Source organism: Alexandromys fortis, unplaced genomic scaffold (genome assembly GCF_014885135.2).
Source record: "Alexandromys fortis isolate MF-2015 unplaced genomic scaffold, M_Fortis_MF-2015_v1.1 scaffold_10, whole genome shotgun sequence".
Classification (NCBI taxonomy): Eukaryota; Metazoa; Chordata; class Mammalia; order Rodentia; family Cricetidae; genus Alexandromys; species Alexandromys fortis.
The window spans coordinates 17,517,309-17,544,127 of record NW_026067895.1 but is presented as its reverse complement, the minus strand read 5'-3'; the positions used below and the strand labels follow the sequence as shown (position 1 = coordinate 17,544,127).

General features: G+C 41.8%; 1 protein-coding gene across 1 annotated transcript; it reads right to left on the bottom strand.

Moving 5' to 3' along the window:
• Positions 1-290: 290 nt before the first annotated feature.
• On the bottom strand, positions 291-17,078 carry Lipm (lipase family member M). Its single transcript, XM_050159908.1, has 9 exons — positions 16,841-17,078; positions 12,781-12,898; positions 9,827-10,025; positions 8,894-9,003; positions 6,186-6,322; positions 5,907-6,053; positions 4,057-4,128; positions 3,060-3,131; positions 291-658 (listed from the first exon to the last, which is right to left on the bottom strand). Exons 1-9 carry the CDS (start codon positions 16,985-16,987, stop codon positions 392-394), a joined length of 1,269 nt encoding a protein of 422 aa, XP_050015865.1. The 5' UTR covers positions 16,988-17,078; the 3' UTR covers positions 291-391.
• Positions 17,079-26,819: the final 9,741 nt, after the last annotated feature.

The following is a 26,819-nucleotide window of genomic DNA, read 5'->3' as shown; positions in this document are numbered from 1 at the left end:
CTATGTTCACCAACTTAGCTTCATCAACTGAAAAAGAAGGGCAAGTATCTGCTTTTGCATCCAACAAAGAAGCCTGAAGTTTTGTTTGGACAGGCAGGTCTTCTGGCATCCCTGCATCTCTGTCCTTCTGTGTAACTGATACAGCACATTTCCAAGCCCAGAAATTCCTTCAAAAAATCCTTCTATTGTGACTCTGCCCACAACCAAGCAGAGATAGAGGGAGAAAGGAGATGGAGTCAAAAGAGAGCCAGCAGACAAAGAAGAGGCCCTGAAGGAACTCCCCAGAATCAACTGGCGTTGTGCTATCACGGGTGGCTGCAGAAAAGATTCCAGAGCACTCCAGGATACACGCTATGTGACGCTGTTGCAAGGCTTGCCAACAGCAGGAGCTTCACAACGTGACCTTGCAGGTTCCCTGGGAATGGCTGGGTTCCCACTTCATCAGATGTATGATTTCATTGTACACACGGTGAGGGGCATCCAGCCCCCAGATGAAATCCACGTGAGCCCATTCAGGGATGTTCTTGTGGTAGATGAGGTTGGTCACTTCAGAAAGCAGTGTTTGCACGTCATCTGGGTTTGAAAGCCAGTCCTGACCTCCAGTCCACATTGCTGTGGGGACTGTCATGTCACGGACTTTGTACCTTATGGGAGTGGGCTAGATAAAAGAGAATAGTTTGAACTCCACATAGTATTTTTAACATCCAAATTCACAGCTTCTATTTCAAGTAAACAGAATGCACATGTCCTGGCTTGTAATGAAAAGTGTGTATGGGAGTTAGAGTCATGTAGAACTCTGCTAAGACCTTCTGTTCCAGGTTCAATTTTAAGGAAAACTTTCTTAACATGATTCAACTTTAGTGTCTTTATTGTGAAATAGAGACAACAGCTCTAAAACCTTACTAGATCCTGTGAGAAGGCATGCAAATTTGTCGTGTGTGTGGTGTGCATGCATCCATCCCCATGTCTGTGTGTGTGTGTGTGCACGCGCGCATGCACACATGTGTGTATGTATGTATGTCTATAGGGATTTATCCCAGGGTTTTATGGATGCTAAACACATGTTCTAACACTAAGCTGTACTGCAGCCCCTATGTTGTACTTTAGACATTGAATAATGTGTAATTTTCTTATTAAACATTTTGTATGTAAATTTCCTTTTAAAATAATGTTCTTGTTAGTTAAGTTTATGGGACAAAAATTGGAGACACTCCCCTGAAAAGATAAGGGCTCTTGTTATCAAGGTCTGTGTATCCCCAACAGACACAGTGCAGGTTCAGCTTCACTGAACCTCCCAGACCAGGAGAAACTACAGATCAGCCTCAGGCACTCGGCTACTCTAAACTAAGGAGGGCATAAAGTTAAATACCTGTCCCAACCCCATTCCCAGCTTAACCCTAAATCATCCAAAGAAGTCTTCTTTATCCAGGGAACGTCTGCTCAGACAATGCTGGTAGACTTTCCTGGCAGTCTTAGCTCTCAAGATCAATCAACACTCAGAAATTTTCAGAGAACCAGGGAGGCCGGCTTCTTAGCACAAAACCAACCGCAAGCCACAGTTTCAATCCTAGATAGCTCCTTTGTCTTCCAAGCAGAAGGACACTCTCTGGTAATGCTCTTTCTCATCCTATGGGTGATAAGATACCCATAATACCCCACCTAGCTCTAGCTGACACCATCTGTGGCATCTTCCCACACATTTGTTTGTCTTCCCTTCACTGCCATCTTCTTGTGCCTAGTCTGCATTTGTCATCGGCTCTAGAACTCAGTCTACCAAATCCTTACAAATGAAAAACATCTTAGAACTTGAATGTTCTCTCTAAAGCTGTGGTTCTGAAGACAGTCAAGGGCGATCTCAAAAGAGGTAGTTGAAAAAAATGTGACTTAAATTTGCTATCTAAGGGCAATCCCACAGTTCATCCAATTTCCCAACATTTTAAATCTGGGTGGATTGCCGCACTGGATGTTAAGTATAATGTGAGACCCCCAAAGAAATAGTAGTCTGTGTATAAACAGTTTTTATATCTATATTCACGATAACCAGGGATCTTCAGTGAGACATTTCTACTCAAAAGAGCATACTCACTCAATTCTGATTCTCCACATGTCTATTTCATACTCCTGGTAATGTAATACTATTTGTGTGTTTCTTTTGTATTTTAGATGAAAGTTATATTCATTGAAAGTATAATCAGAAAGTACATGTGTGTGTGTGCACATGTGTGTGTGTGTGTTGTATCTATCTGTGTATATGAGGCACTGTGCGCATGGATGGAGGCCAAGGGAGCATGGGGCAGCTTGCTTATCACAGCTTGTTTTGTCTCCTTGAGACAGGGCTCTTACTGAACCTGGTGTACACTATTTTCCTGGCTAAACTGACTGGTCAGTAAGTACCAGGAATCCCCCCATCTTCAACACCCAATCCCCAACACTGAGATTATAGAGAGGCTTGGCCATGCCTGGCTTTTAATGTAAGTACTGAAATAACTCAGATCCTAATGTTTACACGGCAAGTACTCTTACCTGAGGACTGTCTCCCCAGTCTGAAAAGGCATCTAAAGGATCGCATGTAGAATGGTTTCTATTTCACAGAGAGTAAATCCTGAATCATGGCAGACTACCCACAATCCCATGGGCTTGAGGTACAGAGTCATGACAGACAGGAATCTCCATCTACTGCCTCAGGCTCCCCTTACTGTGTCACATTACACCACCATAGCATCTCTATATGCATGTTTGTTTTGGTCCTAAAAGGGCCAGTTTACTATGCACTCATCCCTGCCTAACTCGACCCCATCTTGCTCCCAGGAAACCATGGTGCCTTGCTCTTGGGACAGGCTCAATGAAACAGGCTTCCCACTCCTTGCAGAAATGAAGAGGCTGCTGGGTAAACTGTACACTTTTCCATTTTCAGATGCAGTTAAACGTGAACTATCATCTCTCCTGCTTGAATTTCTGTGTTTTATTCCTATCTCTAGAATCACATGCCACTGTAACTCCCTTCTCACACGTTTCTGAAGGGTGATGTAATTTTAGCAGGTGGTATTTGACAGTCTTACTTGGTTGCATTTCTCCAGATTTTTGGTCTCACTTCCCCAATCAAAGGCACGGAGTTCACCAGAATTCACTGCCTAGAAAGAAAGAGAGGGGTGGGGGCATTAAAAGGGAGAGATAGGGTGTTGGAATGCTCACTCCATCCCATCTTCGGTTGTGAGAAAAGCAGAGAACAAAGCTCTTTGGGCTATTCTCTCACTCCACTCTGGCAGTCCTTTTAGAAGAGTGCAAGGCAAAACTCTGGCTCTTTTAGGGAGAAATATGGCGTGCAGCAGAGCTTTGCCATTGCATCTATTGCAGGAAGCACGTCTCTGGTGTATCAGTGTGGATGGGTGTGTGGTACAATTCCAGATGCAATGGTAGGACTGCACGCTGCACCTGTGCAATGCCATGCTGATGGGAGACAGTGCCCAGAGCTTTTCTACAGACCCCCTCTTCCTCCTCCGTCCCTCCTTCCCTCCCTCCGTCCGTCCCTCCCTCTTCCTTCCTCTTTCCTCTCCCCCTCCCTCCTTCCTTCCTTCCTTCCTCCCTCTCTTTTTCTACTCTAACTCTACTTTCCATCTCTCTTTCTTTTTCCACATGTGCGTGTGTGTGCGAGTGCACACCCACACCCACACACCCCTACCTTTCTCTCCTGAGACTGTAATGCTTACTACACCAAGAACTCCTGTGAAAATTTCTTTCTGCAGTTTGGTCAACCCTAACGTTTTTGTTCTGGCTTGACTGTGCTGCTCAGAAAGCCGAAAAGGTCAATTAGAAACAGAACTTTTGCAACTCTGACTCCAGACAGAGAAGGGTCTCATTGCTCTCAAGATACAGCAACGACAGGCTTAAACCACTTTCTGCCCTTGCCTCCTGTCACTGGGAAATTCAAATCAGTTCACAATCTAATATCAGTGGCCAGATTCTAACTCGGGATAAACAGAAACCTTCTGGATATATGATTATCCTGACAAAATGTGCAAGGATCCTTACCCAGGGCTGCAAGCTGGGCACTCCTACCTGGCTCCAGTGAAGAATATTCTGCACAGATGTCCCAGCAGGCGAATGGGCCACGTAGACATTTGCTCTGCTCTGTAACAAAGCATAATGACTTCAAGACCAGATGTCAGTCTTGTCAAGAACAAACCTCTATGGTGTCAGGCTAAGACATGGGAGTACCATTAAATCAGCAGCCATAATCTACTGAACAGAAAAATACGAGCATGTACAGCAAATGCCACTGCCTTCTGGTAAAACCGTGTTTTTCATTGGAGAATGGGTTCTCATTAAAAAGACCTTACAGGTTTCAGCCCTAGCACTGCAAACATAGATTAAACACTGTGAATGAATAAATAACGTTACTAGAGAAATTTAGAATAAGGACTGGAGTACTGGACCTAGCTCTATTATTTAATTTTGCAGTGGACCTGGCAAGTTAGCTAAACCCTGAATTCAGTACATTAGCCTGGACAGTGGAGACATTAATAACACTTGTTTCTTGGGTGATGTGGGAGTCCCATCCATGTGTTGCTTGTATTAGTTAATGAATAAAGAAACTGCCTTGGCCTAATAGGTAGGCAGAAAAGACAGAACTGAATTCTGGGAGGAAGAAAGCCAAGAGGGAGAGACACCATGGAGCCGTCAAAATCAGACATGCCGAAACTTTCCTGGTAAGCCACTGCCACATGGCACTACATAGATTAATAAAAATGGACTAAATCAAGGTGTAAGAGTTAACCAATAAGATGTTAGAGCTAATAAGCCAAGTAGTGATTTAATTAACACAGTTTTATGTGGTTATTTTGGGGCTAAGCTAGCTGGGCAGCCGGGACAAACAAGTGGGCCCTCCTGCAACACTTGGGTTTATTGTCAGGAGCAATTTAAATTGGCACAGTACAGATGCCTATTAAATGGTGCATATAATTATATGCAATATATATATGTGTATATATATATATATATATATATATATATATATATCTATCTATAAATTCTGTGTTTTCTTTCTTTAAAAAGACAGTTTCTTAGGAATGAAGGACATTATTCCAGTCATCGAGAATGCTACAGGCAGGGCAATCCTCCTTCGTCAGATCTCTTGCCCGATGATCCATGCTGTGGCCAAAGGGTTCTTCAAAATCATCTCTATATAATTAGTCCATCATTGCAAATCCTAGAGCAGTGATTCCCAGCCTTCCTAACACTGACACCCTTTAATACAGTTCCTCAGGTTGTGGTGATCCGCAGCCATAAAATTATTTTGTTGCTACTTTATAGCTGTCATTTTGCTATGGTTATGAATTATAATCTAAATATCAGAATATCTGATATGTGATCTCTGTGGGGATCATGACCCAAGGGCTGAGAATTGCTGTCCTAGAGACTCCACTTCAGCTTGTTTTGAAATTACTTCATAGCCCCACTTTTCATCTGCCAAGTCTATTTTCCTTCCTTCTCTAGGAATTATCTCAAGAGTCACATCATCTTCACCTCATACATTCTGCAGAACTCGCTGGGTGGTGCCACTTGAAGCTATACCTAAGGCAAGCTGAAATTCCCATTTCTGTCATGGAAATGCAAATCAAAAGTCCTCACGTGGAGGGCAGAGATGAATAATGTCAGGTTGATTGACTTCCTGCTTCCTGGTGACTTTTCTCCATGTATTTATTTCCTGTAGGTTTTCAACCTTTGCCTGTGATCTGTCAAGTTAGGGTCTGGCAATGCAAGCTTGCCCAACACTTTCTTACAATTAGGAAATCACAGATTACATTCTGCACACACCGCATCTCTAGCCCTTGGCTGGCGCTAGCTCATCTTCAAGGACTGAGACTAAGAACTCCCAGCTTGGCTTAGGTAATGAAGCTTTTACTCACCATGTTCATATTGTTTGTGTTGAATCCCCCCAGAAGTAATATGATGTTGCTGCAGATTTGGTCAAGAATCATCTGGCCACAAAGGTAGATAAAGAGCTGTCTGAAAAATCTAGTCTGGTACAGAAATTCTTGTCTGCCAAATAATCCCTGTAAAGATAAGAGATGAACTAATGTCCATGGCAATATACCCAGGAACAAAAACGGCCTCCATTTAATATGCATTTTAAGAAACTGGGCTGAAAGACTTCCCTGCAGACAGACAGCTGGGCTGTCACATACCTTGATCATCATATCTGGCAGCAGCAGAAATTTGGTGCCAGGACTTTTTGCATATTTAACAGTGGCTATAGGGGCTAAGGCAAAATACATTTTGATTTTATGAGCTAGCTCTGGCATCGTGGAAAATGCAATAAAGCCTGGAAGAGAGAAAAATTAATCACTGTGGGTATGGAATGTCCAAGAACTCTTAAAATGTACATTTTGCTTTTGTCAAAATCTTCTAATAATTATATGTGACCATGTCTCAACCTTCCTCTGTTGCACTTGTAGGATTCAGGGATGTAATGTGTGTATGGTGTGCGGGGGAGGGGGGCTCAATGTGAAAACTCTAGTGTTTCACATGACACCTTTCATATTTGTTTTTAGGTAGTATGTTTTCAATGAGTTAAATTGTTCAGTGTGTACACCCAGAGTAGAAAGAACATTTTTTCCCCAAATACCCTTATTTATCGAAGACCTCTACTGAATCTATGGAAGAGAAATGTTGTCTCATGAATCCAGGAAATCATGTATATATGCACATTTGAAATACTGTATTATGAGCATTCTGTATTTAGGCTGATGTCTCCAGGCTGATGGATGGGATAGGAAAAAGTCAACTCGTGACCTCTGTTCAGTTCCCAGAAACTGAATGGGTCTGAGAGAAGACAGAATCTTTCTTTCTATATAGTCCTTCCTCTGCACCTGATCGGTTTGCTAACTGTAACAAAGGCAAGGCTGGGCGTTGGTGGCACACACCTTTAATCCCAGCACTCGGGAGGCAGAGGCAGGCGGATCTCTGTGAGTTCGAGGCCAGCCTGGTCTACAAGAGCTAGTTCCAGGACAGGAACCATAGCTACAGAGAAACCCTGTCTGTGCTGTGAGTACAAATGGCCTATCCTGAACGGATTTATTTTTGACCAGATTAGACCTCCCCTCAAATGTTAAGATCTGAGAACCCTAAATGACCTCTCCAGGAAAACTTCTCATCATGCAAAGCAAGTTCGAGGTTTTTATTTGGACAGCCCCATGGTTTACCATTAGACTAATGCATGCTTTCTTGTCGTTCCTCTCAAAACAGCATCTAGCCTTGCCATCTGCACCTCTGCCTTCGTAGAGTGAGGACAGAAATTCACTTGGTAGAGTGAAATTCCTAAACATAAGGAATTTCAGAGAAAAGTAAATGACCTTTGTATTCATTGGGGAAAATTGAGGCTAGTGAAAAGACAAGTTTGGTGACACCATTTATAATCAATGAGAACTTTCTCAGAAAGGGACCACCTGGAGAGCCAATACCCACAGCCAGAGTGACCGCACAGTCTACTGGCACCATGGTATATTGTTGAGTTAAGACAACAGCAAGAATCCTATGAGTTAAGCTAGCGCTGAGAGAGGTCTATGAGCCTGAATTCATAATGCTTTAGTAGGATAGCAGGCTTCAAAGGAATCCATGTCGGTTCCTTGACAGATTGGATTTAGTAATCATCAGTGGTTGTGAAGATAGAAGTAAGACTCTTGTAGGAGCTGAGGAGTGTGTGTGTGTGTGTGTGTGTGTGTGTGTGTGTACGTGTATTTCCCATTCAATGTGTTGTCCTCACGGCATGTTAGTTATTTGACATGCATAAGTGCAGATATTGGCTTAGTGGTTCACAGTTAAGTCCTACTTCTTTCATTCATCTAGAAAATGGGGGTATGATTTTTTTCCAAAAATTCTTGTTCACAGATGAATCAAAATGATGCATTTCTAATGACAAGCAGTTAGTAAATATTCTTATAAGGCAATTATCATTATTACAAAAGGCTAAAACATTCCAAAGATGGTATTGAAACCACTTAGCTTCATCTTTCGAAAGAGTATAACCCCTGTCTTGGTAGTTAGACACAGCTTCCCTGACTAAAAAAAATAAAAATAAAAATAAAAAATGTCTTTTTCCCTAGAAAACTGTAATTCTGCTCTCAACCCAGATTTAGCCTTAGGGGGAAAAAAAAAACAAAAGAGACCTGATGAGTCCCAGGTTTGAAACCCTCCTTTTGTGACACAGCTCTTCCTCCTGCTGCAAGCCTAATAGTGTTTTCTCATTGATTTGGGTCTGATGAGACCAGAACAGTCACCATCCCCACATCCCTAGGTTCTTGTTCTGAGGGCCTGTCAGGTACGTCTCTCACAAATTCACTCAAAGTATGACATACTAACAGGAAGAGAGGAACTTGAGATAATACCATCAGTTCTGTTTGTCCCTCGATGAGAGATGGCATGTTGCATCTTTGCTACTGTTCACTGTGAGGCCAACTTTGAACTCAAGACTTCATGCACTGAACACATTCATTGAGTGTATACCAGGACTACACACTTCTATTACAACTGTGTTATAGACAAAATACTGGCCTCCACAGAGCTAACATACATTATTGTATTAACTTGTCCAATTAGAATACCCTTAAGAGAGAATTTTTTATCTCCATCTTGCGGATGATGAAATTGAGACCAGCATGATTAAAGAATTTGCTTTGGGATATCACCTAGAGCGTGGCGGAGATGGCATTTGCATCCATACCATTGCTCTTTCTGCCACATCCCAGGCCTCCTTCAGTTCAGCCTCTGTTCCCTGAAGCTTTTAGAGCCACGGAAGAGGAGAAGGCAAGGTGAGGGGAGGAACTGACTGAGCCCAGCCACAGTTTTGGTCACAGGCTCATACTTCTGCAGATACAAACCTTTCCTGGGAACCTACCCATGGTGGTGCCTTGCGAATAGCCAACATAATAGATCTTTTTCTGGCCTGTTTTCTGTAAGATAAAGTTTATCACAGCAGGAAGGTCAAACCTAGCCATTTCATCATAACTACAAGAGGGAAAAAGCAAAGTTAGACGACAATTATGATACAAACAGAGCACAGTCAAAATCACTCACTTCCCATGCCCAGGTTCTGCCAACAAGGCCCCTAGTGTCAGCTCTGCTAGTTTTTTCCTGTGCTCCTCATAACCCTTAAAATGGACTTGTTCCAAACCTATGGTGACACTGTGAGGCCACACACTGATAGAAAGGTCATTCTCTATAGATACTGTAATAGAGTGATGATTATTAAATTGTTTTGGACACACACGCCACCTCCTAATGTGAGAAGTGTTCTACCCCATAAGCAGAACCGCACAGCGGGATGCAGATTTCTTTGTAGGACAGATACTGGAAGTGGAGCAGAACTCTTGTCTGATGAAGTGGATAAGAACGGGTTGAATATCAGTGGTAAGTGAGGACCTTAGGAACTTGAGTGAAGTTATGAGAGACACTAGTTAAGTTGGTGGCATACAAAGATCAATACATCCCCATTTAATGACACTTGGTCTCCTCTCCTGCAGACATCAGCCATGTTGACACATATGAGGGAGTTAATCCTAGATACTCACTCCCACAAAAATAAACTTACAGTTTTCTCATTCCAGTCTCAACCACCCAACACCAGCCACTGTTCTCACCCCAGACCTTGGGAAACCCATTCTTCATCATTCTTACCCAAAGCATCACAAGATAGGTAAAAAAGAAAAACCCGGGGAAATATCAAGTTGGGATTTTGGTGATACAACTAAATGAGCTATCCAAATGCTACAAGTCATGATTCTTTACCAAGTTCTTTCAGGCCACCTCTATCCTCAAAGTTTTCTTGTACCTGAAAGCCCAGAACTCATCTTGATCTATAGAGAGAGTCTTGTGTTTGCGAGACCAAGTATTTCCTCTGCTGTTTCCCATCCACACATCAAAGCCAGCATCTGCCAGAATGAAACCGAGGCTGTTGTTGGGCAGGTTGGAAATCCAGTTGCTAGCATCCCCAAGAAGGCCATGCTGCAGTAGCACCACTGGCCTGGATCCTGCAGACAGGAGAAAATTCCAACTGGGGTGAAATGTTCTCTGTTCTTCTTGCTTTCTCTACAAACAAGGACTTGCATGCCAGAAATCTATGTGCAGATCTTTCTGTTGCTGCTTACTAGTTGGATTATCTTCTGACTTGTTAAAGCTATTTTGTGTTTTAATTTTTTTACCACCAGAAAATATTTTTTTTTGATATGAATAAACAAGATACATCACAGGTAGCACACTGCCTGTCAAATGAACTTTAAATACAGCACTGTTAGTATTAGGTCCTCAGAAAATATCTGGGCTGTTTCAGAAAAGGCTATTTTGTAATGACAAACACACATATGTACATATATAACATGGTCTAAGGCTACTACATGTAAAAAGGACCCTCGCTTCAGAAAAATGTGCCTCTCGGAATAAAGATATAAGCTGGGTGTAGTGGCATACACATGCAATACCAGGACTGAGGCGGCTAATTCAGGTGGATCATGATTTTGAGGTCAGTCAGGGCGACATAGCAAGACACTGTCAAAACCTAAATAAATAACTGTTATCAATTATCGCCCATTAGGAAGTAAAGGGAACTGTACAAATATCAGCCACTAGAGGGCTGTATTGCACACCAATTGGGCAAAAAGGCTTTTTCAATGCATTACCCTCGGAGGGGTGCCGGTGTTCTCTTCCATATTGAGCAATCAATACAGTCACTTGACTGTAAGAACCAAGCCTGTAGGATTTGTGAAACTTACTGAAAAGTCTGTTCCTCGGATATTCATTTATTTGCACAATTCGTACCCTCGTCTCACAAATAAACTTCTCAGCACCTAGCCTAGTCTCAGCATCATGTTAGCTGTTGCCCAGCCCTTGAATGAAATGGAGGTCCCTGCTTTCACTGAGTTTCCACTCTGGTAGAGGAGAAAATAACCTGTTTAGAAAGTAGCTACCGTATGGAATGTCTTTCGGCATTATAAGGGAAAGTATGAGGGAGAGAGGCCGGATGTTAACAGCTGGTATGAGGCTGCATTCTGACTAGGGTGGTCAGGGAACAAGAAGGGTCTTGGAAAGCCACAAAGACAGAATTGTAAGTTCAAAGGCAGTGGGGTGGAACCCAAGTAGAGCCGCCTCAGGTTATACGTGTGGTAAACAGGCTGTCATTTTCAAAAGGCTATTCCAGGACAAATTGGGATAAACAGAATTCTGCACTTTTACATCAAAGACCAATAATGATTGCCCAGTATTTGTTAAGAACATGTTGGTTTTTTTTTCTCTTTTGGCTTTTTTGGGGACCTGTCACCCAGCTTCCAAGTAAATTGTACACGGAGTCTTATTATTACTTATAATGTCTGGCCTTAGCTTGACTTTTTTCTAATGAGCTTTTCTTAGCTTAAATTATCCCCTCTACCTTTTGCCTCCGGACTTTTATCTTTCTCTTACTTCTGTGTATCTTACTTTCACTTTTATTCCATGGTTGGCTGTGTAACTGGGTGACTGGTCCCTAGTGTCTTCCTTTCCTTGTTCTTGCGCCTTCCTCTTCTCTCTCTTTTTTAACTTTCATTTATTCTCTCCTCCTGGCAGCTCACTTATCCCTCTTCTGCCTAGCTATTGGCTATTCAGCTCTTTTTTTAGACCAATAAGGTGTTTTGGACAGGTACAGTAACACATTTTTACAGAGTTAAACAAATACAGCATAAAATAATACAATTACATCCCTAAAACAAATGTTCCACAGCATAAACAAATGTAACACATCCTAAAATAATATTCCACAACAATCATGGGCTGCACTCCATGTTGTTTTATATAACATATAAAACAGGTATTAGAATGGAATTTCTGATGTGGTGTGTGACAGACTTATAATGAAAATGACGCGAGACCAAGAAAATGAAGCACTTGGTATTATAGCAGGCAGATAGAGAGGACCCGAGAAGGTATATTTTGGCACCCATGACAAGCAAGCAATGTAGTTGCTGTTTAGAAAATAAAAGGCATGGAGACCAGTGGGAACCAGTATGCACATACTTTGTTGATGAGAATGAAAGTTTAAAAACAGCATCAACTGAAAATCTCATAGAAAAACAAAACTAAGCAACTGACAAACACACGCTGAAAATTAAATAGGTGTGCCTAGACCCTGGCTCCTCCTCCTTAGTGGAAAAGGCGGCGACCTCATACATATCTGAAATACTCTTTGGGTGAGGAATATATTGCACACTGTCGAGCTTCCGACGTTTGATTGGAGCTTTCATTCTTTATTGATATGGTTGATATGGGATCATCAGGGAATGTTCTAGAATTTCTATGTAGGAGGGATTTGGAAGTAGATTAAGTGTCAGAAGGTGTTTTTAACTTTTAAAAATCCATTAAAATTAATTTTTCTTGAAGGCTTTGTTTTGTTCTGTTTGTGGGTTTTACTTAGTATCTGTCTGTCTATCTATCTATCTATCTATCTATCTATCTATCTATCTATCTATCTATCTATCATCTATCTATCGTGGTGTGACTGAACCCAGGGCCCCACAAATGCTTGTCATGTGTTCTACCCCTAATCTCCTTCTCTAGATCAAAGGTAATTTTGAAAAGAAAACATGTCTGAGATAGTTGAATATGGGTATGGATGGGATGTAATAGGATATGGGGGAACTGACATTATCTTTCAGCCTAACCAAGAGACCTCAGACTGACTGCCCTAAGAACCAAATTTAATTCTGCATATCAAGAAAGTCTGGGCTGGAAGAAGATTATCCTACTGGGGTGATACCATACCTTCTTTTTTGAATTGTGTCAGTCCTTGAGGGATTCTGTTCACAGAAAGGATATACCCGTCTTCAGTTACAACTTCATACTCCTCACTGGGATAACCCTTGTGTTTGATGATTTCACTCTACGGGAAACAAACAAAAACCTTACAGTTGGTTTAGCGTTCAGCTCTACGCGGTCACTGTCCCAAGGTCTCAAGAGTAAGAGTAGCTTCTCTGGTGTTGCAAGGTCCTTATTGGTGGCTTTCATTTGTTTTTATGTTTTTCAGTAGTGGTGATCAAACCCGGGGCCTCACACACTAGGCAAGTGCTCTACTACTGAACTGTACCCCATCTCTCTCACTTCTTTGCTGTTCATGTGGAGACTAAACAGATCATGGCTTTCAGTAGTCGGGGCAACTCTGTCAATCTCCCCTGGCACCTTCTAGGAAGGCAGAGCATGGCTATAGAATCCACTGCATTAGGAGCTCTGAAGCTACATCCCAGTAATCTTGTTTCCAAAAGGTCTTCACAGAGTTCTGATGCTTGAAAAACACTGAACCAGAACGTGGATTCCAAAGCCTGAATGTATCCCAGAATCACTCAGGGCCATTGAACATATGGAATCTTAGGCTCAGGAGAGGTTAGAAATCAGGCCATTGTTCTGCAATGCACGCCTGTTCTGGGAGGTGTCTTGGGGACATTCCTGAGCCCCACAGTCTTTCAGACTCTTTCAGCTTTAAATTTACAGGCAGTAATTCTAAAGCTTTTAGACAGAAAACCCTCCTTGGATTTGGGGATAACTATAAAAGTGTTATACATAAAATTTTTTGGCATGCAATTTCAAGATTCTCAAACTCCTTCAAGCCTACACTGGATCACTGGCCTTGTTTTTTTTTTTTTTTTTTTTAAATTTATCTCTCATACAGTACATCCCAACTGCTGTTTCTTTCTTTAAACTCTTCCTAGTTCCTTTCCCCCAACTTTTTTTCTCCCCTAGATCCACTTCTCCATTTCCCTTCAGAAAAAGAGCGAGCCTCCTAGAATGTCAAGGTAAACTTGGCCTAACAAGATACAGTAAGACTAGGCACTGATATTTCTAACAAGCTTCCAGATGCTGAAGAAGCTGCTTGTTCTGGAGACTATCCTTCAAGAATTGCTGTTGGGGTCAGCTCAGCTAGATAAGATACACGCATGAAATGTTTGAGAGCTTCTGAGAAAGCTTATGTAATATAGGAATGGGCGGGTGGTTTGTCAGTGAGTGAAGGATGTGAGGGAAGCAAGGCAGAGAGGGATTCTGACCAGGGAGAAATCCACGAACAAGACCAGCTAGGCAAATTTTGTGGAGGATAGAGAATTTGAGTTTGTCTGAGACTAATAGGTACTACCTAAGAGAAACTAGGAGGTAGATTTTAGGGACATGGGCAACTTAGGGGAAAAAAAAAGGATTATATGTTGGTAAACACTGTTAAGAGATGGTCAACAGGCTGTATTTGGCAAGAGAACTTACACAGGATAATATTAAAACACAAATTTGTCTACATAAAAATACAATCCAACATATTCAAAGATGTCTTAATCATTTTCCCTTTTTGTTTTGTGGTAAGGTCTCTTTCTCTATGTAACCTTGGATGTTCTTGCTATGCAGTCTAGGCTGGCCTTGAAATCACAGAGATCCTTCTGCTTCTGTATTCTGAGTGCTGGGATTAAAAGTACATACCACTATTCCTGGCTGAATAGCTATTTTTGAAGGTACATCTATCAATGTATATGTACATATATATGTGTGCGTATATTAATATGCACACATATATGTATTTAGAGTCAGAGACTCACTGTAGAGTTCAAGCTGGGCTTGAGATTGAACTTTTTCTGCCCTCCTAAGTGTAAATTAAAAATTCCAGCCATGTTTAATATTTAACTTTCAACATAATTATCTATTTTAAAATTTTTGCTTGAAGGAAAAAATTAGTTATATGAATTAAAACATCGCTTTAAGAACATTTACCCAATCTGTTTTTTTCTTTTTTTTTTGTATGTGTGTGTGTGTGTGTGTTGCTATATTGTGGGGTAAGAGTTCCCTCTGCTTCCCCTAGAAGCTTGTGACTGTAGGTGTGTGCTACTCTACCCAGCTACAAGCGTTCTTAATAGACACATTGCATGTGAATTATGCTTCATAGCATGTCTGCTCTCTGAGAATCCCACCTGGAAGAAACAGGCACACCACAAACTAGAATGTGATACAGAAAACTGAATAACATTCTTAGAGCTTTTTTTAAAACCTTGGGAAATTCTTTGTGGTATATATTGTTAATAGAAAGTGTTGGGAAGTGGCAAATTGTATACGATGTTCCTTAGACTTCTCAGAAAATTCATAAATTTACAAGAAGATTACAGGACACAACAAAGCTGTTGGGATTAGCTTGGTTATGAATGTGTTAATGCATTAATCGTTATTGGCTCTTAAGTTCTTAGGTTTTGTACAGGAAAATCATACTGCTCTTATAATAAAAGTACTAAGATTTAAAAGTCAACTCATGATAAGCTACTCTTATCTTGAATATGGCTTGAATGTGGTATGCTTTCAGCTGCTCCAGTTCCTTAACATGCCAACCTCTTTGCCAGAAACTTCCTTTCTCCTATTTATTCTTCTGGCTTTCTTCAGGCAACAAAACATTTCCCTAAAGTCTGGGTTAGTTTTCTCTATTTTAAGCTTTTCTCCATTGGATCTCAGTCTTGCGATGAGTAATTGAGAGTTAGCCTTTTGTGTTGGATTGTCAGCTCAGTGAAGCCAGGGCGTCTGATTTTCTGGGATTTCTCTGTGGCCTCGGTGCATAGCCCAACTTCAGGCAACCGCAGTGGGGGGACCCCAGCTCTTTCCAGAGATCCTGACAGCCTGGAGCTGCTGGGCATGTGCAGTGGTTGGTCCAGGAAGGCAATCTCTATCAAAGAGACTCCCCAGATGCTGGAGAACTTTGTGTGGGGCATCCAGGATTCCTGAAGATCAGCAGGAATATACCAGGAGGGCAAACATCAGATAACCAGTAGGATGGTTGAAAGAAGCCTGATACCTGTACTCTGTCGACTCAGAATGTTTCTACAGTCTGTAAGCTTTAGAAACTATAATAGCAGATGATGGTGATGAAGCCTGACAGTCCCGTGGGGATTCATTAAAAAAAAAAACAAAACAACAAAAACCTTCTACTCCTTCGTTATAGGCTTCACTAGAAGAAAAGAACGTTTGTATAGAAAGGGTTTTCAGTCCCCAAACATTAAGTTTCCTCTCTTACTGGGGATATCAGGTGAGGCTGAGGAGCATCCAGCACAGCCATCTCACTCATCTGGAAGTCGACTCGCCACTCTGTCACGTGGTAGGGTTTATTGCGTAGTAGTCATAATTATAGTCCTGTGTCTAGGTGAGCCTGAATTTAAATTGCAGGTCTACCAAGTAGCAGCGGTGGGGCTCGTTTAACTTGTTTAAATGCCTCTTTGATCTTAGCACCTTGATTTGAACAGTACAGATAATCGTATCTCCAGGACAGAGCACTGAAAATGAAATTGTATCTCTACCATTTTTATTTCAATACCGCCTATGGAATAAATGTACTATAATAAATGTACAGTGATCATGTACTATAAACCAACCAGGGGTTTGAGAATACACACAAAAATTCTCCAGAAGACTTTGAAGAGATGTACTGTTCTCTGTGCATCGTCCCCCCCACATCTCCTCTAACACAGTCAGGGACCTATCGTTGCTCTCATCAAGGGTATAAGACAGGTCACACATGTTTTGGTTCTTTCCTTGTTTATTGGGTGAATATGAGAATTCAAGGAAAAATTAAGTTGCTCTTAAAGCCCGAAGAGATTAAGTCATTCACCCCAAATCACTGGATTTGATTGGGAACCCCAAGGCCTACGGCTAGCTAGTTTAGCTTTCTTCCAGTTCAGTGTGTTATTTTTCACCATACTGTTCTAGCATAAAAACATCTCAATACATGAAAATACATAGCATGCAGCTACTGCACAGATTCAAACGCTAACACAGAGCCCTTCATTCCCCCCAAACATGAAAAACCCCAACTTACAACATTCATGAATGCTTCCGGATCCGCAGCTTTTGTTGGCATATGTCCCGAGTTCACATTTCTTTGGAGTAAATAAGCCACCAGGATCAGAAGCCATATCTCCACTCTGTGTGAAACAGTCCATGCTCTTGACAAGATTTCTGACATGGTCCAACATCTGCATTTGCTTTGTTCCTAAGACTGTGACAACCACATCTGGAGTCAGGGGAAGGACCTGGAGGTTTAAAACATCTTTTGTGTGTTTTCCAGCGGCAAAACTCTGAAGCAGATAAAGCAGGTTTGGGAATAGGAACGAAACAACATGTGTAGGCTGCAAACATTGCTTAGAATGTCACAATCCCATCTGGCTCCTCCTGCTCCTCCCTCACTCATCTTGTAAACACCAATCCTTCCGCTTCTAGGTGTGTCCAACTTTCCTTATTGCAACTGGGAGTTTCATGCATGCTCTATATAGCCCACAAACACTTGTTGGTCATCGCCATGTAAGAAGGGCCACAGGAAGCACCTCCCCCTTATGCTTAGTTCTTATCTTTGATGAATAGCAAGTCATGGAGCCTGCAGAACACACTGCAAGTTTCGGTAGCTGCCTATGCTGGCCTCAGTCATCACTGTCCTGTACCTGAAGATCCAACGCAGGACTAATTACTTTTATTTGAAATGCCAGAAACTTTAAGAACATTTCTTATTTTTAGTGCTGGAAATATTAATTATAAGAAAACAGTCTATGTTTAGCTGTTTCTCTCAAGTTTAATACATATATGCCAAATTTTAAATTTGGCTTGTAGTTCCTCGTTATTGTTGACAGTGATACCTAGTAATTAAATCACCTGAAGTAACCCAAATAATGAGTGGTGGCCTAGTTATCTTTATGAGCTACGTGTCCCAGTTCAGCAGACTGTGAGATAATATGAGAGCAGCTCCTGGACCTGCTATTAATTGAGCATGCCGAGAAGGAAGATTTATTAGTTTAAGTAAAGACTGTGCTTCAAGTTAATAAAACAATATACTAAGGTAACTTCTCTACGTTTCACATCAAGTCTTCAGCTTTAACAGCAGCCACACCCATTTGTAGACTTTGGGAATGTAGTCGGGGAAGAAGCCAAAGTTAAAGCTGGAAAGACGACTCTGTGGGACCGCGTCTGCCTGCATGACTCATCCTTCCTCATCCTTCCAGGCTGGGTAGGTGCGAAGAGGCAAGGCCTGGGTCTTTGTCTGGGTCTGCCTGAGCGTTCATCCACAGTAGTGTTGATTGCTACACATTAGAGAGGAGGGATCCGACCCAATTGGAAAAAGCAAGGATGAAGAACTGTCGCCCCAACGCTCCACATCCTCTCCATGGAATGCACTGAGCTGGCTCTAAAGTTGTGCAAAATGAGATCCCAGAAGAGAATTTCACCTCCCATGGCTGACATTATAGGGTTTTTAAACTGCTGTATCACCTAAATACAGCATTTTAGGTGTACCATTTAGGGTAGGAGGTAGCTTTCATTTTCATTTCAAGATTAAATGATTGCATTATCAAGCTAGATTGTGGTGACACCAGAAGTAAAACTTAGCTATTGGGACTGGGGAGATTCCTCAGTGGTTAAATGCATATACTGCTCTTGTAGAGGACCTAAACTCAGTCCTCAGTACAGAGGTCTGGTGGCCTATAATTGCCTGCAGCTCCAGCTCCAGGGATCTGCCATCTTTTGGTCTCAGCGGGCACCTGCACACCTTACCCAATGCTCATTATCCACGCGCACACACTTACACACATGTGCATGGGGATGCACATTATTAAACATAAAAAAAACAGGAGCTAGCAAATATCATTTCGAGTGAGGTAACCCAGACCCAGAAAGACAATTATCACATGTACTCGTTCATAAGTGGTTTTTAAACATAAAGCAAAGAAAACCAGCCCACAAATCACAATCCCAGAGAGCCTAAAAAACAACGAGGACCCTCAAAGAGACATACATAGATCTAATCCTCATGGGAAGTAGAGAAAGACAAGATCTCCTGATTAAATTAGAAGCATGGGGACCTTGGGAGAGGGTTGCAGGGGAGGTGAGAGGCAGGGAGGGGAGCAGAGAAAAATGTAGAGCTCAATAAAAATCAATTAAAAAACATAAAAAAATCTTTAAAAAACTAGATATCTTAATCCACTGTTTAATATTACGGTACTATGGAAAGTCCCCTCAGTGTGTCCTTCCACACAAAAGGACTGAGTCAAATAACTCTGCCATGCTGTGTGAGTTGCTTCTCATTACCTGGGAAAAAGTGAACCCAGGACCTTGTGCATGCTAGGCAGTGTAAGTTGTTTCTTCAGGTTCTGGATTTAAAATGAGTTTATTATACGTTTAACATATACAAGCCATACATATTTGTTTCAACATGTTCAACTAAGCCAATTATTTCCTTTGAATAGTACGTTTCTGCTTTGTGTAGAGACTAACGACAGTTTCTTTCAGGCAAGAAACTGACTGAAAAACAAAGCAAAAGAAAAACCCCTCAACCTTCTGGTTTTCTTAGCGAGTGTACAAAATTTCCTCTAGCCATTCTGTCTATTTAAGCTCAGGCTAGAGGGCTCTCATATCAGCGTTCAATTGACTTTTATTAAAGTGATACTTCCAGCTATTACAAGTAACCATGAAACTAGTTGGGTATTTGACACTGAAGCAATTTGACTGATACACGGTCATAGTTCTTGCATCACCTGAATCAGAATGACTTACGGATCAAATGACTAAGATGTTTGTGTTGAGTCAAACTCACAGCCCACTGCTTTGAACACTGGTCACTTCTCAGGAGACACTGAGGCACTCAGGCAAATGGGCAAGGCTCATCTGTCCCCTGTTTTGTCAGACATGCCTGTACGGGCATAGTTCCCACGGACATTTCCATTCTCTTCTCTGCTGTATCAATCGGTGCACCATGTTTTTTCCTAGACTCTCTTCCAGTAAGGAGGTATTAGGAACCATTCCATAGTCCCCAAATAGGCAGCTTCATCTCTGCATCCTAGCGTTGATCCTGGAGTTACTTAACCTGCTGTCTTAGTTTGGTTCTCCCTTCCCATAGGCCAGCTTCTAAAAGCATCATTATTTAAGCACTGTTCAGGACACAGTAATTAATTCAGGTTTTGGAGTCATCTAACAAATGTCAATGCTTGCTTCATAGATGGCTTTGGGAAATGTTCCCACGGTCCCTGAGCCTCATTGTCCTCATTTCCAAGATGTGACAGGAATGGTGCCTTCTCCTAAGGCTGCCAGGAGGATTACATCAGACAGCAAGAGAACCTGATACACAGCAAGCACCCAGCAGTTTTGTTTCATGCAGGTTTGAAGGCTTGTGCTGCCTGGTGGCTGTTTTCCCACTCTCTGTCCCAATGCTTCTAAGATAAAGTTGTATTTCTCCATCAGTTTGTGGTACTAGGATACCTCCGATGGAGAGAACAGCAGTCACATTTCCCCCCATACATTGGTTAAATTGTGTTTTCTGACTCCCTCCTTTCCTAGGCCAGTGATCTTGGTCAGTTACTCAATCTTTCGCAGTCAGAGACCATCTGATGTTTAAAGATGCAGTGAGGACCAGGGTAGCCATCTAAGGCAGGAGCCAAGTATCTAGAGGGATTTACAGAGTTGCCTGGCCTTTCTCTTGAACCCATCTTTGTTTTAGCCTTTCTGCTATGTTTGTTTGCTTATTTTTTGAGACAGGGTCTCCAGTGATCTGCCTTGGCCTGGAACTACTAGTTTTCTTCCTCAACCTCCCCAGTACTGGAGCTACAGAGGTGTGTCACCACGCTTGCCCTCTCCCCCTTTTTTCTCAAAGGAATCTGTAATACAAACATAAACATGGTTTGTTACCTATGTGAATTTGTAATCTAGACTTAAGTCACAGTATTTTAGAACCAAAATCACAGATTCCAGAAGCCGTTTACTTCAGCATGCTACTTCATTTACTTATTTAAATTATATAATTTAGTAAAAGTTATAGAATGCATATTTCTGTAAAGCTTTGACCACCATGATGTGCATAGATTATGTGCATATTTTTCTCTGAAATTAATTTTCATTAACAATTTGTTATATATTTTCAGGGCATTTTATATGTATTTTGTGTATGTGATAGAATATCATCAGAGGACAGATTTATAGTCACAGAACACTGGGTAATAAGTATGTATAGTCTATATCCTGTACGATCCTGTCAAATTGTTCCTGAAAGATTGGTAGAAACATGACCATGACCCCGCCCTTCCTCCAGCAGATTAATGTTTCAAAAGTCCCTTTAATTTTGTCAGTCTTGTGGGTCAATACTGCATGGTGATTTTGCTTTCATTTTCATGAGCTACAGTCATGGAGTATATGTTTTAATATATTTCAAATATTGAGTGTCCCTTTGTGTATTGCCTTTTGAGTTACTAGACTTACATTTTAATGTTTCAAAGAGTCTTTTCCTTATTATAGATATTGATCTTCACTTTGTTGCAAGTTAGTTAACACATTTGCTTTCTCTTTTTAAACTTTGGCTTGTGATGTGTAGTTATTTCATAAGTATTTCGTTATATATCTTTCACAGTTAAGTGGCTCAAAGTGTTCCCTTCTAGGATCTCTGTCTCACTCACATTGGTCTTTTTCATCCCAAGGTTAAATTCTATGCTTTATATAGTTTTAATATTTTCACAGACGTTTTTAATTTGATTCTAGGCCAATTACAATTTTCTTTTTAATATAGAATGGTATTGAATCTGAAATTTATTTTTTCTAGCTTGTCATTAATTTTATAAAGATCACATTCTAAGACTTTTCTGATTTCTCTGGGATGAAACTCACCAGTATGTCCTCATCTTATGTAACAGAAACCTGTAGTTCTGGTGAGATCGTGTAGGTTCCCAGAGCAATCTTTCTCAACTGGAGCTGCTTGCCCTCCAGAGGGAGGATATTTGGCAAGGTCTGTAGAAATTTGGCTGTCATTGCTAGGGGAGTGCTGCTGGCATCTAGTGGTAGAGGCTAGAGATGCCACTAAACACCTTAAAATACCCAGGGCAGCCCCACAGCGAAGAGTGTAACTCCCCGAAAGGTCAACTATGCCATACAGGTAGAGAAACCATGGAGACATGGCATTCTTTGTTTACAGATTTAGGAAAAACATAAGCTTTCACTTAAAAATTATACATAAAGTTTTGTCAGTCAGTAGTAGTATCTGCTGACAAATCTTCCTCAAGTTGTCATTGCGACCTATTGTTTGTTTTCTAACTTAAAAAATGCTGAACTTTTTATGTGCCTGGTGGGTACCCGTGGATCTGTGGCCATCAGAAATGTTCATAGTTCAAAGATTCTTATATGCAAACCTAAGACTCAGATCACATGAATTAGGTTTACAAAGATCATCAATTGGAAGGTGCTGTCTGCCAGCCAATGCCACTCACTCATAGGAACAGGCTTTACATGTAACATCAGTGCATGCGCGTGCATGTGTGCATGCACACACATACATACAAACACACATATACACACATTACATCTAACTGCAGAAAAACTTTGGTCAAGAATTTGTTAACTTCAAGAACCTTAGAGCAATGCTTGCTCTCTTACCTTGTAAAATCCAAGTTGCTTGACGATTGTAATTATTTGAAAGTAACTATGAGGGACTGGAGATGTGGCTCGGTGGTTAGGAGAGCTTGCTTTTCTTGTAGAGAACCTAAGGATGGTTTCCAGCATCCATGCTGGGCAGCTCACAAGTGCCGATGACTCCAGCTTTTCAGGACCTTATGCTTCTGGATTCTCTTTGCATTCACATGGAAATTAAATTCACACCCACAACCCAATCCATCAATCAAAGGTAAAATCAATATTGAAAAAAATAAAACCAACTATGACTGCAACTGTGTTTGTGCAGATGGTATCATATCAGACAGTCAGACAAAGTGGACCATCGGTGTCTGTGCCAGGCGGTTTGCAGCATGCTATCATTTGGAACTCCACCTCTTATTCTGGAGACTCCTAAAATGGTCATCTCTACCACTATATTTTCTAATGTGTGGCTGTAATGCATTTGAATGTTACATGGTACATTTATTGATATTAGCTCCTTTCTACTTACTTATCCTATACATGCTGGAAGCTGTGGGATATTTTTATTTGAAAATGTTGTTTCTAAAATGTTGAAAACAGGGAATATGGTTTCTATAATCCTCCTCTGATATTATGTCTAAGTGCTTTAGTAAATTAGAAAATATTGGTTTCTTTACTGCACTTTGCTTTTTTTGGACATTTTGAGGTGGGGCATCCAATGTTAAGGGATTATTTTAGTTCTGGGAAGAGAACCAGCCTCAGGTGGCTTCCAAAGTTAGTGTGTAGGAGAATTCTGAAAGCAGCACGGGGCATCACAAATCCTTAGGAAGAGGGCCAGGTGCTGGGTGGTTACTACAGTGCCAGGTGCTGCAATCTTCCTAGCTGGCATGAGAAATACATGCCACTCAGCTGTGCCTTCAGCCTGATTTCGCAAGAGATGAAGTTATAGGACTGAGTAATGCTGTGGCTGGCAAGGACCTGGCAGAACAGCTAGTTCATTTTATAGGTGAGGAGCCCTGGGCAAAGCAAAGGAAAATCATTTGCCCAAATCTTTATGATGAGCTTGAGCTGCAGAGAGACTGGGGTGAGCAAAGGGGAGGAGAGACTCAAAGGGAAGATGGAGAATAGGAAGCAAGGCTCTCTCATTTCCCTAGAATTCAGGGACTCCCAAAGGCTGTTCATTTTCTCACACCAAGAGTGCTAAGCAATGCCTATATCTTCAGTGACTGCTTTCTTCTTGTGTGCTCTGTCTTCTGATGCCCTGGCACGCCCACTTCTAGAACACATCAGCAGGTTGCCTACCTCATCCTGTCACTAGCACCGACAGACTCCATTTCCAGAAGCTCTTTTCCAAAGGGCCTTTTGTTACTGTCTGGGATATGACTGGTGTATTTTCACACCAAGATAAATGCAGCAAATTCTTAATCACATTGATGTATCCCAGATAAAATAAAGCAAATCACACAAAATTTCACAGATTTTAACAATAAAAACACACCCTCAATGATCTTAGAAATTTGGAGGGAAGCTAATTTCTCCTTCACCTCATTGATCTTTCAAGCTTGTGATTATACCTAATGAGTGATGGTGTATCAGGGGCCAGGAAATAGAGAAGATGCTGCATGTTACTAGATCTTTCTTTCCCTCCCTCCCTCCCTCCTTTCCTTCTTTCTCCCCCCCCCCGTCTGTGTGTGTGTGTGTGTGTGTGTGTGTGTGTGTGTGTGTAGAGCAGACTAGATCAGGCCAGGTTAACCTCCCCCCCCCCCCGCCCCTTTTTGAGACAGGATCTTTCTTTGGTCTGGAACTTACTGATTTGGGTGGCCAGTAAGTCCCACAGATCCTCCTGTCCTCATACCCTCAGAATTACAATCACTGGCATGTTATATGGGTTCCAGGGCTCAAACTCAAGTCTTCATAGATACACAGCAAGTGCTTTCCCAACTGAGTTATCTCTCTAACCTCATCATTGGGTGTCTTTAAAAATATTTGATTGACCGACACGGGGACAAGCACAGGGGTGTGCATATGTTTGGGACCACATGGCAATACTGACTGAAGCCTAAAGCCACGAGACTCTCCATCAAAGAAATCTACCTGGAAGAGACAACAGAGGACAGAGGACCTGGGTTCAAACGCCTTCCCCTACTTCTGGATTCTTGGAAGACTTGTTGATTTTTCAATGTGCTTAATTCATAAGGTGATACTAGCAATGGCTTTATAGTATGGTTGTAAAACCCAAGTAAATCATGTGTGTAGAGACGCACAGCATAGTTTCTGGCTCGCCGAAGCCGGTGTATATGTTGTTACCATTCATTGTTGTCATTGTCATTGTCCTTAGGCGAAGCATGAGCTGTGGGCTCGCGGGGGCAGGGGAGGGGGGATATTAAAGAGCAAGCTGACTGCTCGACACTCTCTACCTTAGATTTCAGATAAGCTATGATAAGGAAAAGGGGTCAGGTGACCCCAATGGCAGATCACAGCCTGAAGTAGTTTCATTTTCTAAGATATCAGCCTGGTTTAGTGAGCATCTCGTTTCTCCACTTAGCAATCTGTGTGGAGGAGCAAGGCTGGCTTCTCAGGTCCCTTGTCTGTAGGGAGGAAATCATCTAATCCAGCGATGACTGTGTGTTCCAACACAGTTTTCTAAAAGACGAAGATACTTTGCTGTGCCAAGGATTGTTTACCCGCTGCACCTTGGTCAAATGGGAACATTCTGAAAGTAGAATTCTTGAAGTGAATGTAAATGCCCCTTGGAGAAAGGTTCATCACTCTTTTGCCCACTAAAAGAGTTTTACCAGTTCAAGAGCCCTGCTTCCTTTCTGCTTCTCCCCCTATACACAGTCAGATACAAGATACAAGACACAAGATGAAAACGGGCAGACATTGCCACCTATCCCGCATAGTATGAAATCAACATAGTTTTCTCTCTTTTTCCAAAACAGGTTGCCATTTATTGACTGCTCTATTCTCTCAAATATGCAATTAATTCACTTAAAAATATGGATCATAATGTATATTTTTATATTCGTGATGGGGCATTTGGAAATACGTCCTCCAAATTCCGATATTTGTAATTGCGAAATACATTGTAGAAGCCACCATTGTTAGCAGAAATTTTTAAAAGGAAAACAGCAAGAAACTGGGGGGGGAAATCACAGATGGCCACCCACCTTGGTAAAAAGGCTATACAGAGATGGGGCTATCTAGAGGCAGAAGGATGTGCAGGCACAACCTACCTTGACAGAGAGTCCCCGTGTTCCTGAAGACCTGGTTCAGGAGTGGAGTCTTCTGCAGTACAGAGTGAGGTAAGGAGGACTCAGGACATTGGGTGTGCAGAGTTTCCCTTTAATCATCCATCGCCATAACAAACAGCTTCACTGCCTCAAGCCAAAATTCCTCTAGGCCTGCTTTAATAGACCAGGACCATTATTTCTGTCTGCGGAGACAGTTTCCTCAGCAGCGTTTAATTTTCATGTGTAGGGTGTTTACCACTGAGGCGCCGAAGGTTTTTTGCTGATATCTGAATACTGTACTCAGCTTTCCGCTACTGCGACAAATGCCCATGATGATCAACTTACAAAAAGGGAAAAGTTCCCAGTTTGGGGAGGTTCGGTCATTGGTTAACCTCACCGCTTGTGGGACTTCTGTGATGTATATCATTATGGTAGGAACGAGTGGCAGAGATTCTTACATCATGCCCCTGGGAAACAAGAGGAAGTTGTGAGGCATCCAGGGACTCCTTCAGAGGCACAGCTTCAGTGACTAACTTTCTCCTACTAGGTCCCACCTCTTAAAGGTTCTTTCCCGAAGCCGTCTCAGGCTGGTAACCAAGCTTTGAACACAGAGACCTTCAAGATCTAAACTGCAATGTTGGGCAGGGTATGAGACAGCATAGTACTGCGTGGCATGACAATTCATCTCCACACGTTTAGTTTCCTGAGGCTGCTGTAACAAATACCACAGATGTGATTTAACTTCACAGACATTTACTCTGATACATGGTGGAGCTTGTGGTTCTATGAGCAAGGTACCAGAGGGATCTGGAGACTTCAGGGGAGAATCTACTTTCTTCCCTTTTCCAGCTTTTTCTCCTAGGAGATGGTTTTCTCTCCCTGGCTCCTAACTCACAACTCCAACCTTAGCTCCATTGTAACGTTTAGTTTCTGACTTTGATCTTCTTGTCTCCACCTCCTAAGGCTCCTGTGATTACACTGGGCCAATGTAATCTCAAACCCAACCCAATCCCCCAAAAATAGGGTGACCTCATCATCTCAGCACCCCTAATTGTCTAAAGGTACCTTTCATATGTAATGTTTTACATGTAAACACAATATGCACCCTCATGTATGAAGTGGAAGTGCATTTGTAATTGAATATTCACAAGTAGAAAGATATGGTGATTCATATGAAAGGATGCAGAA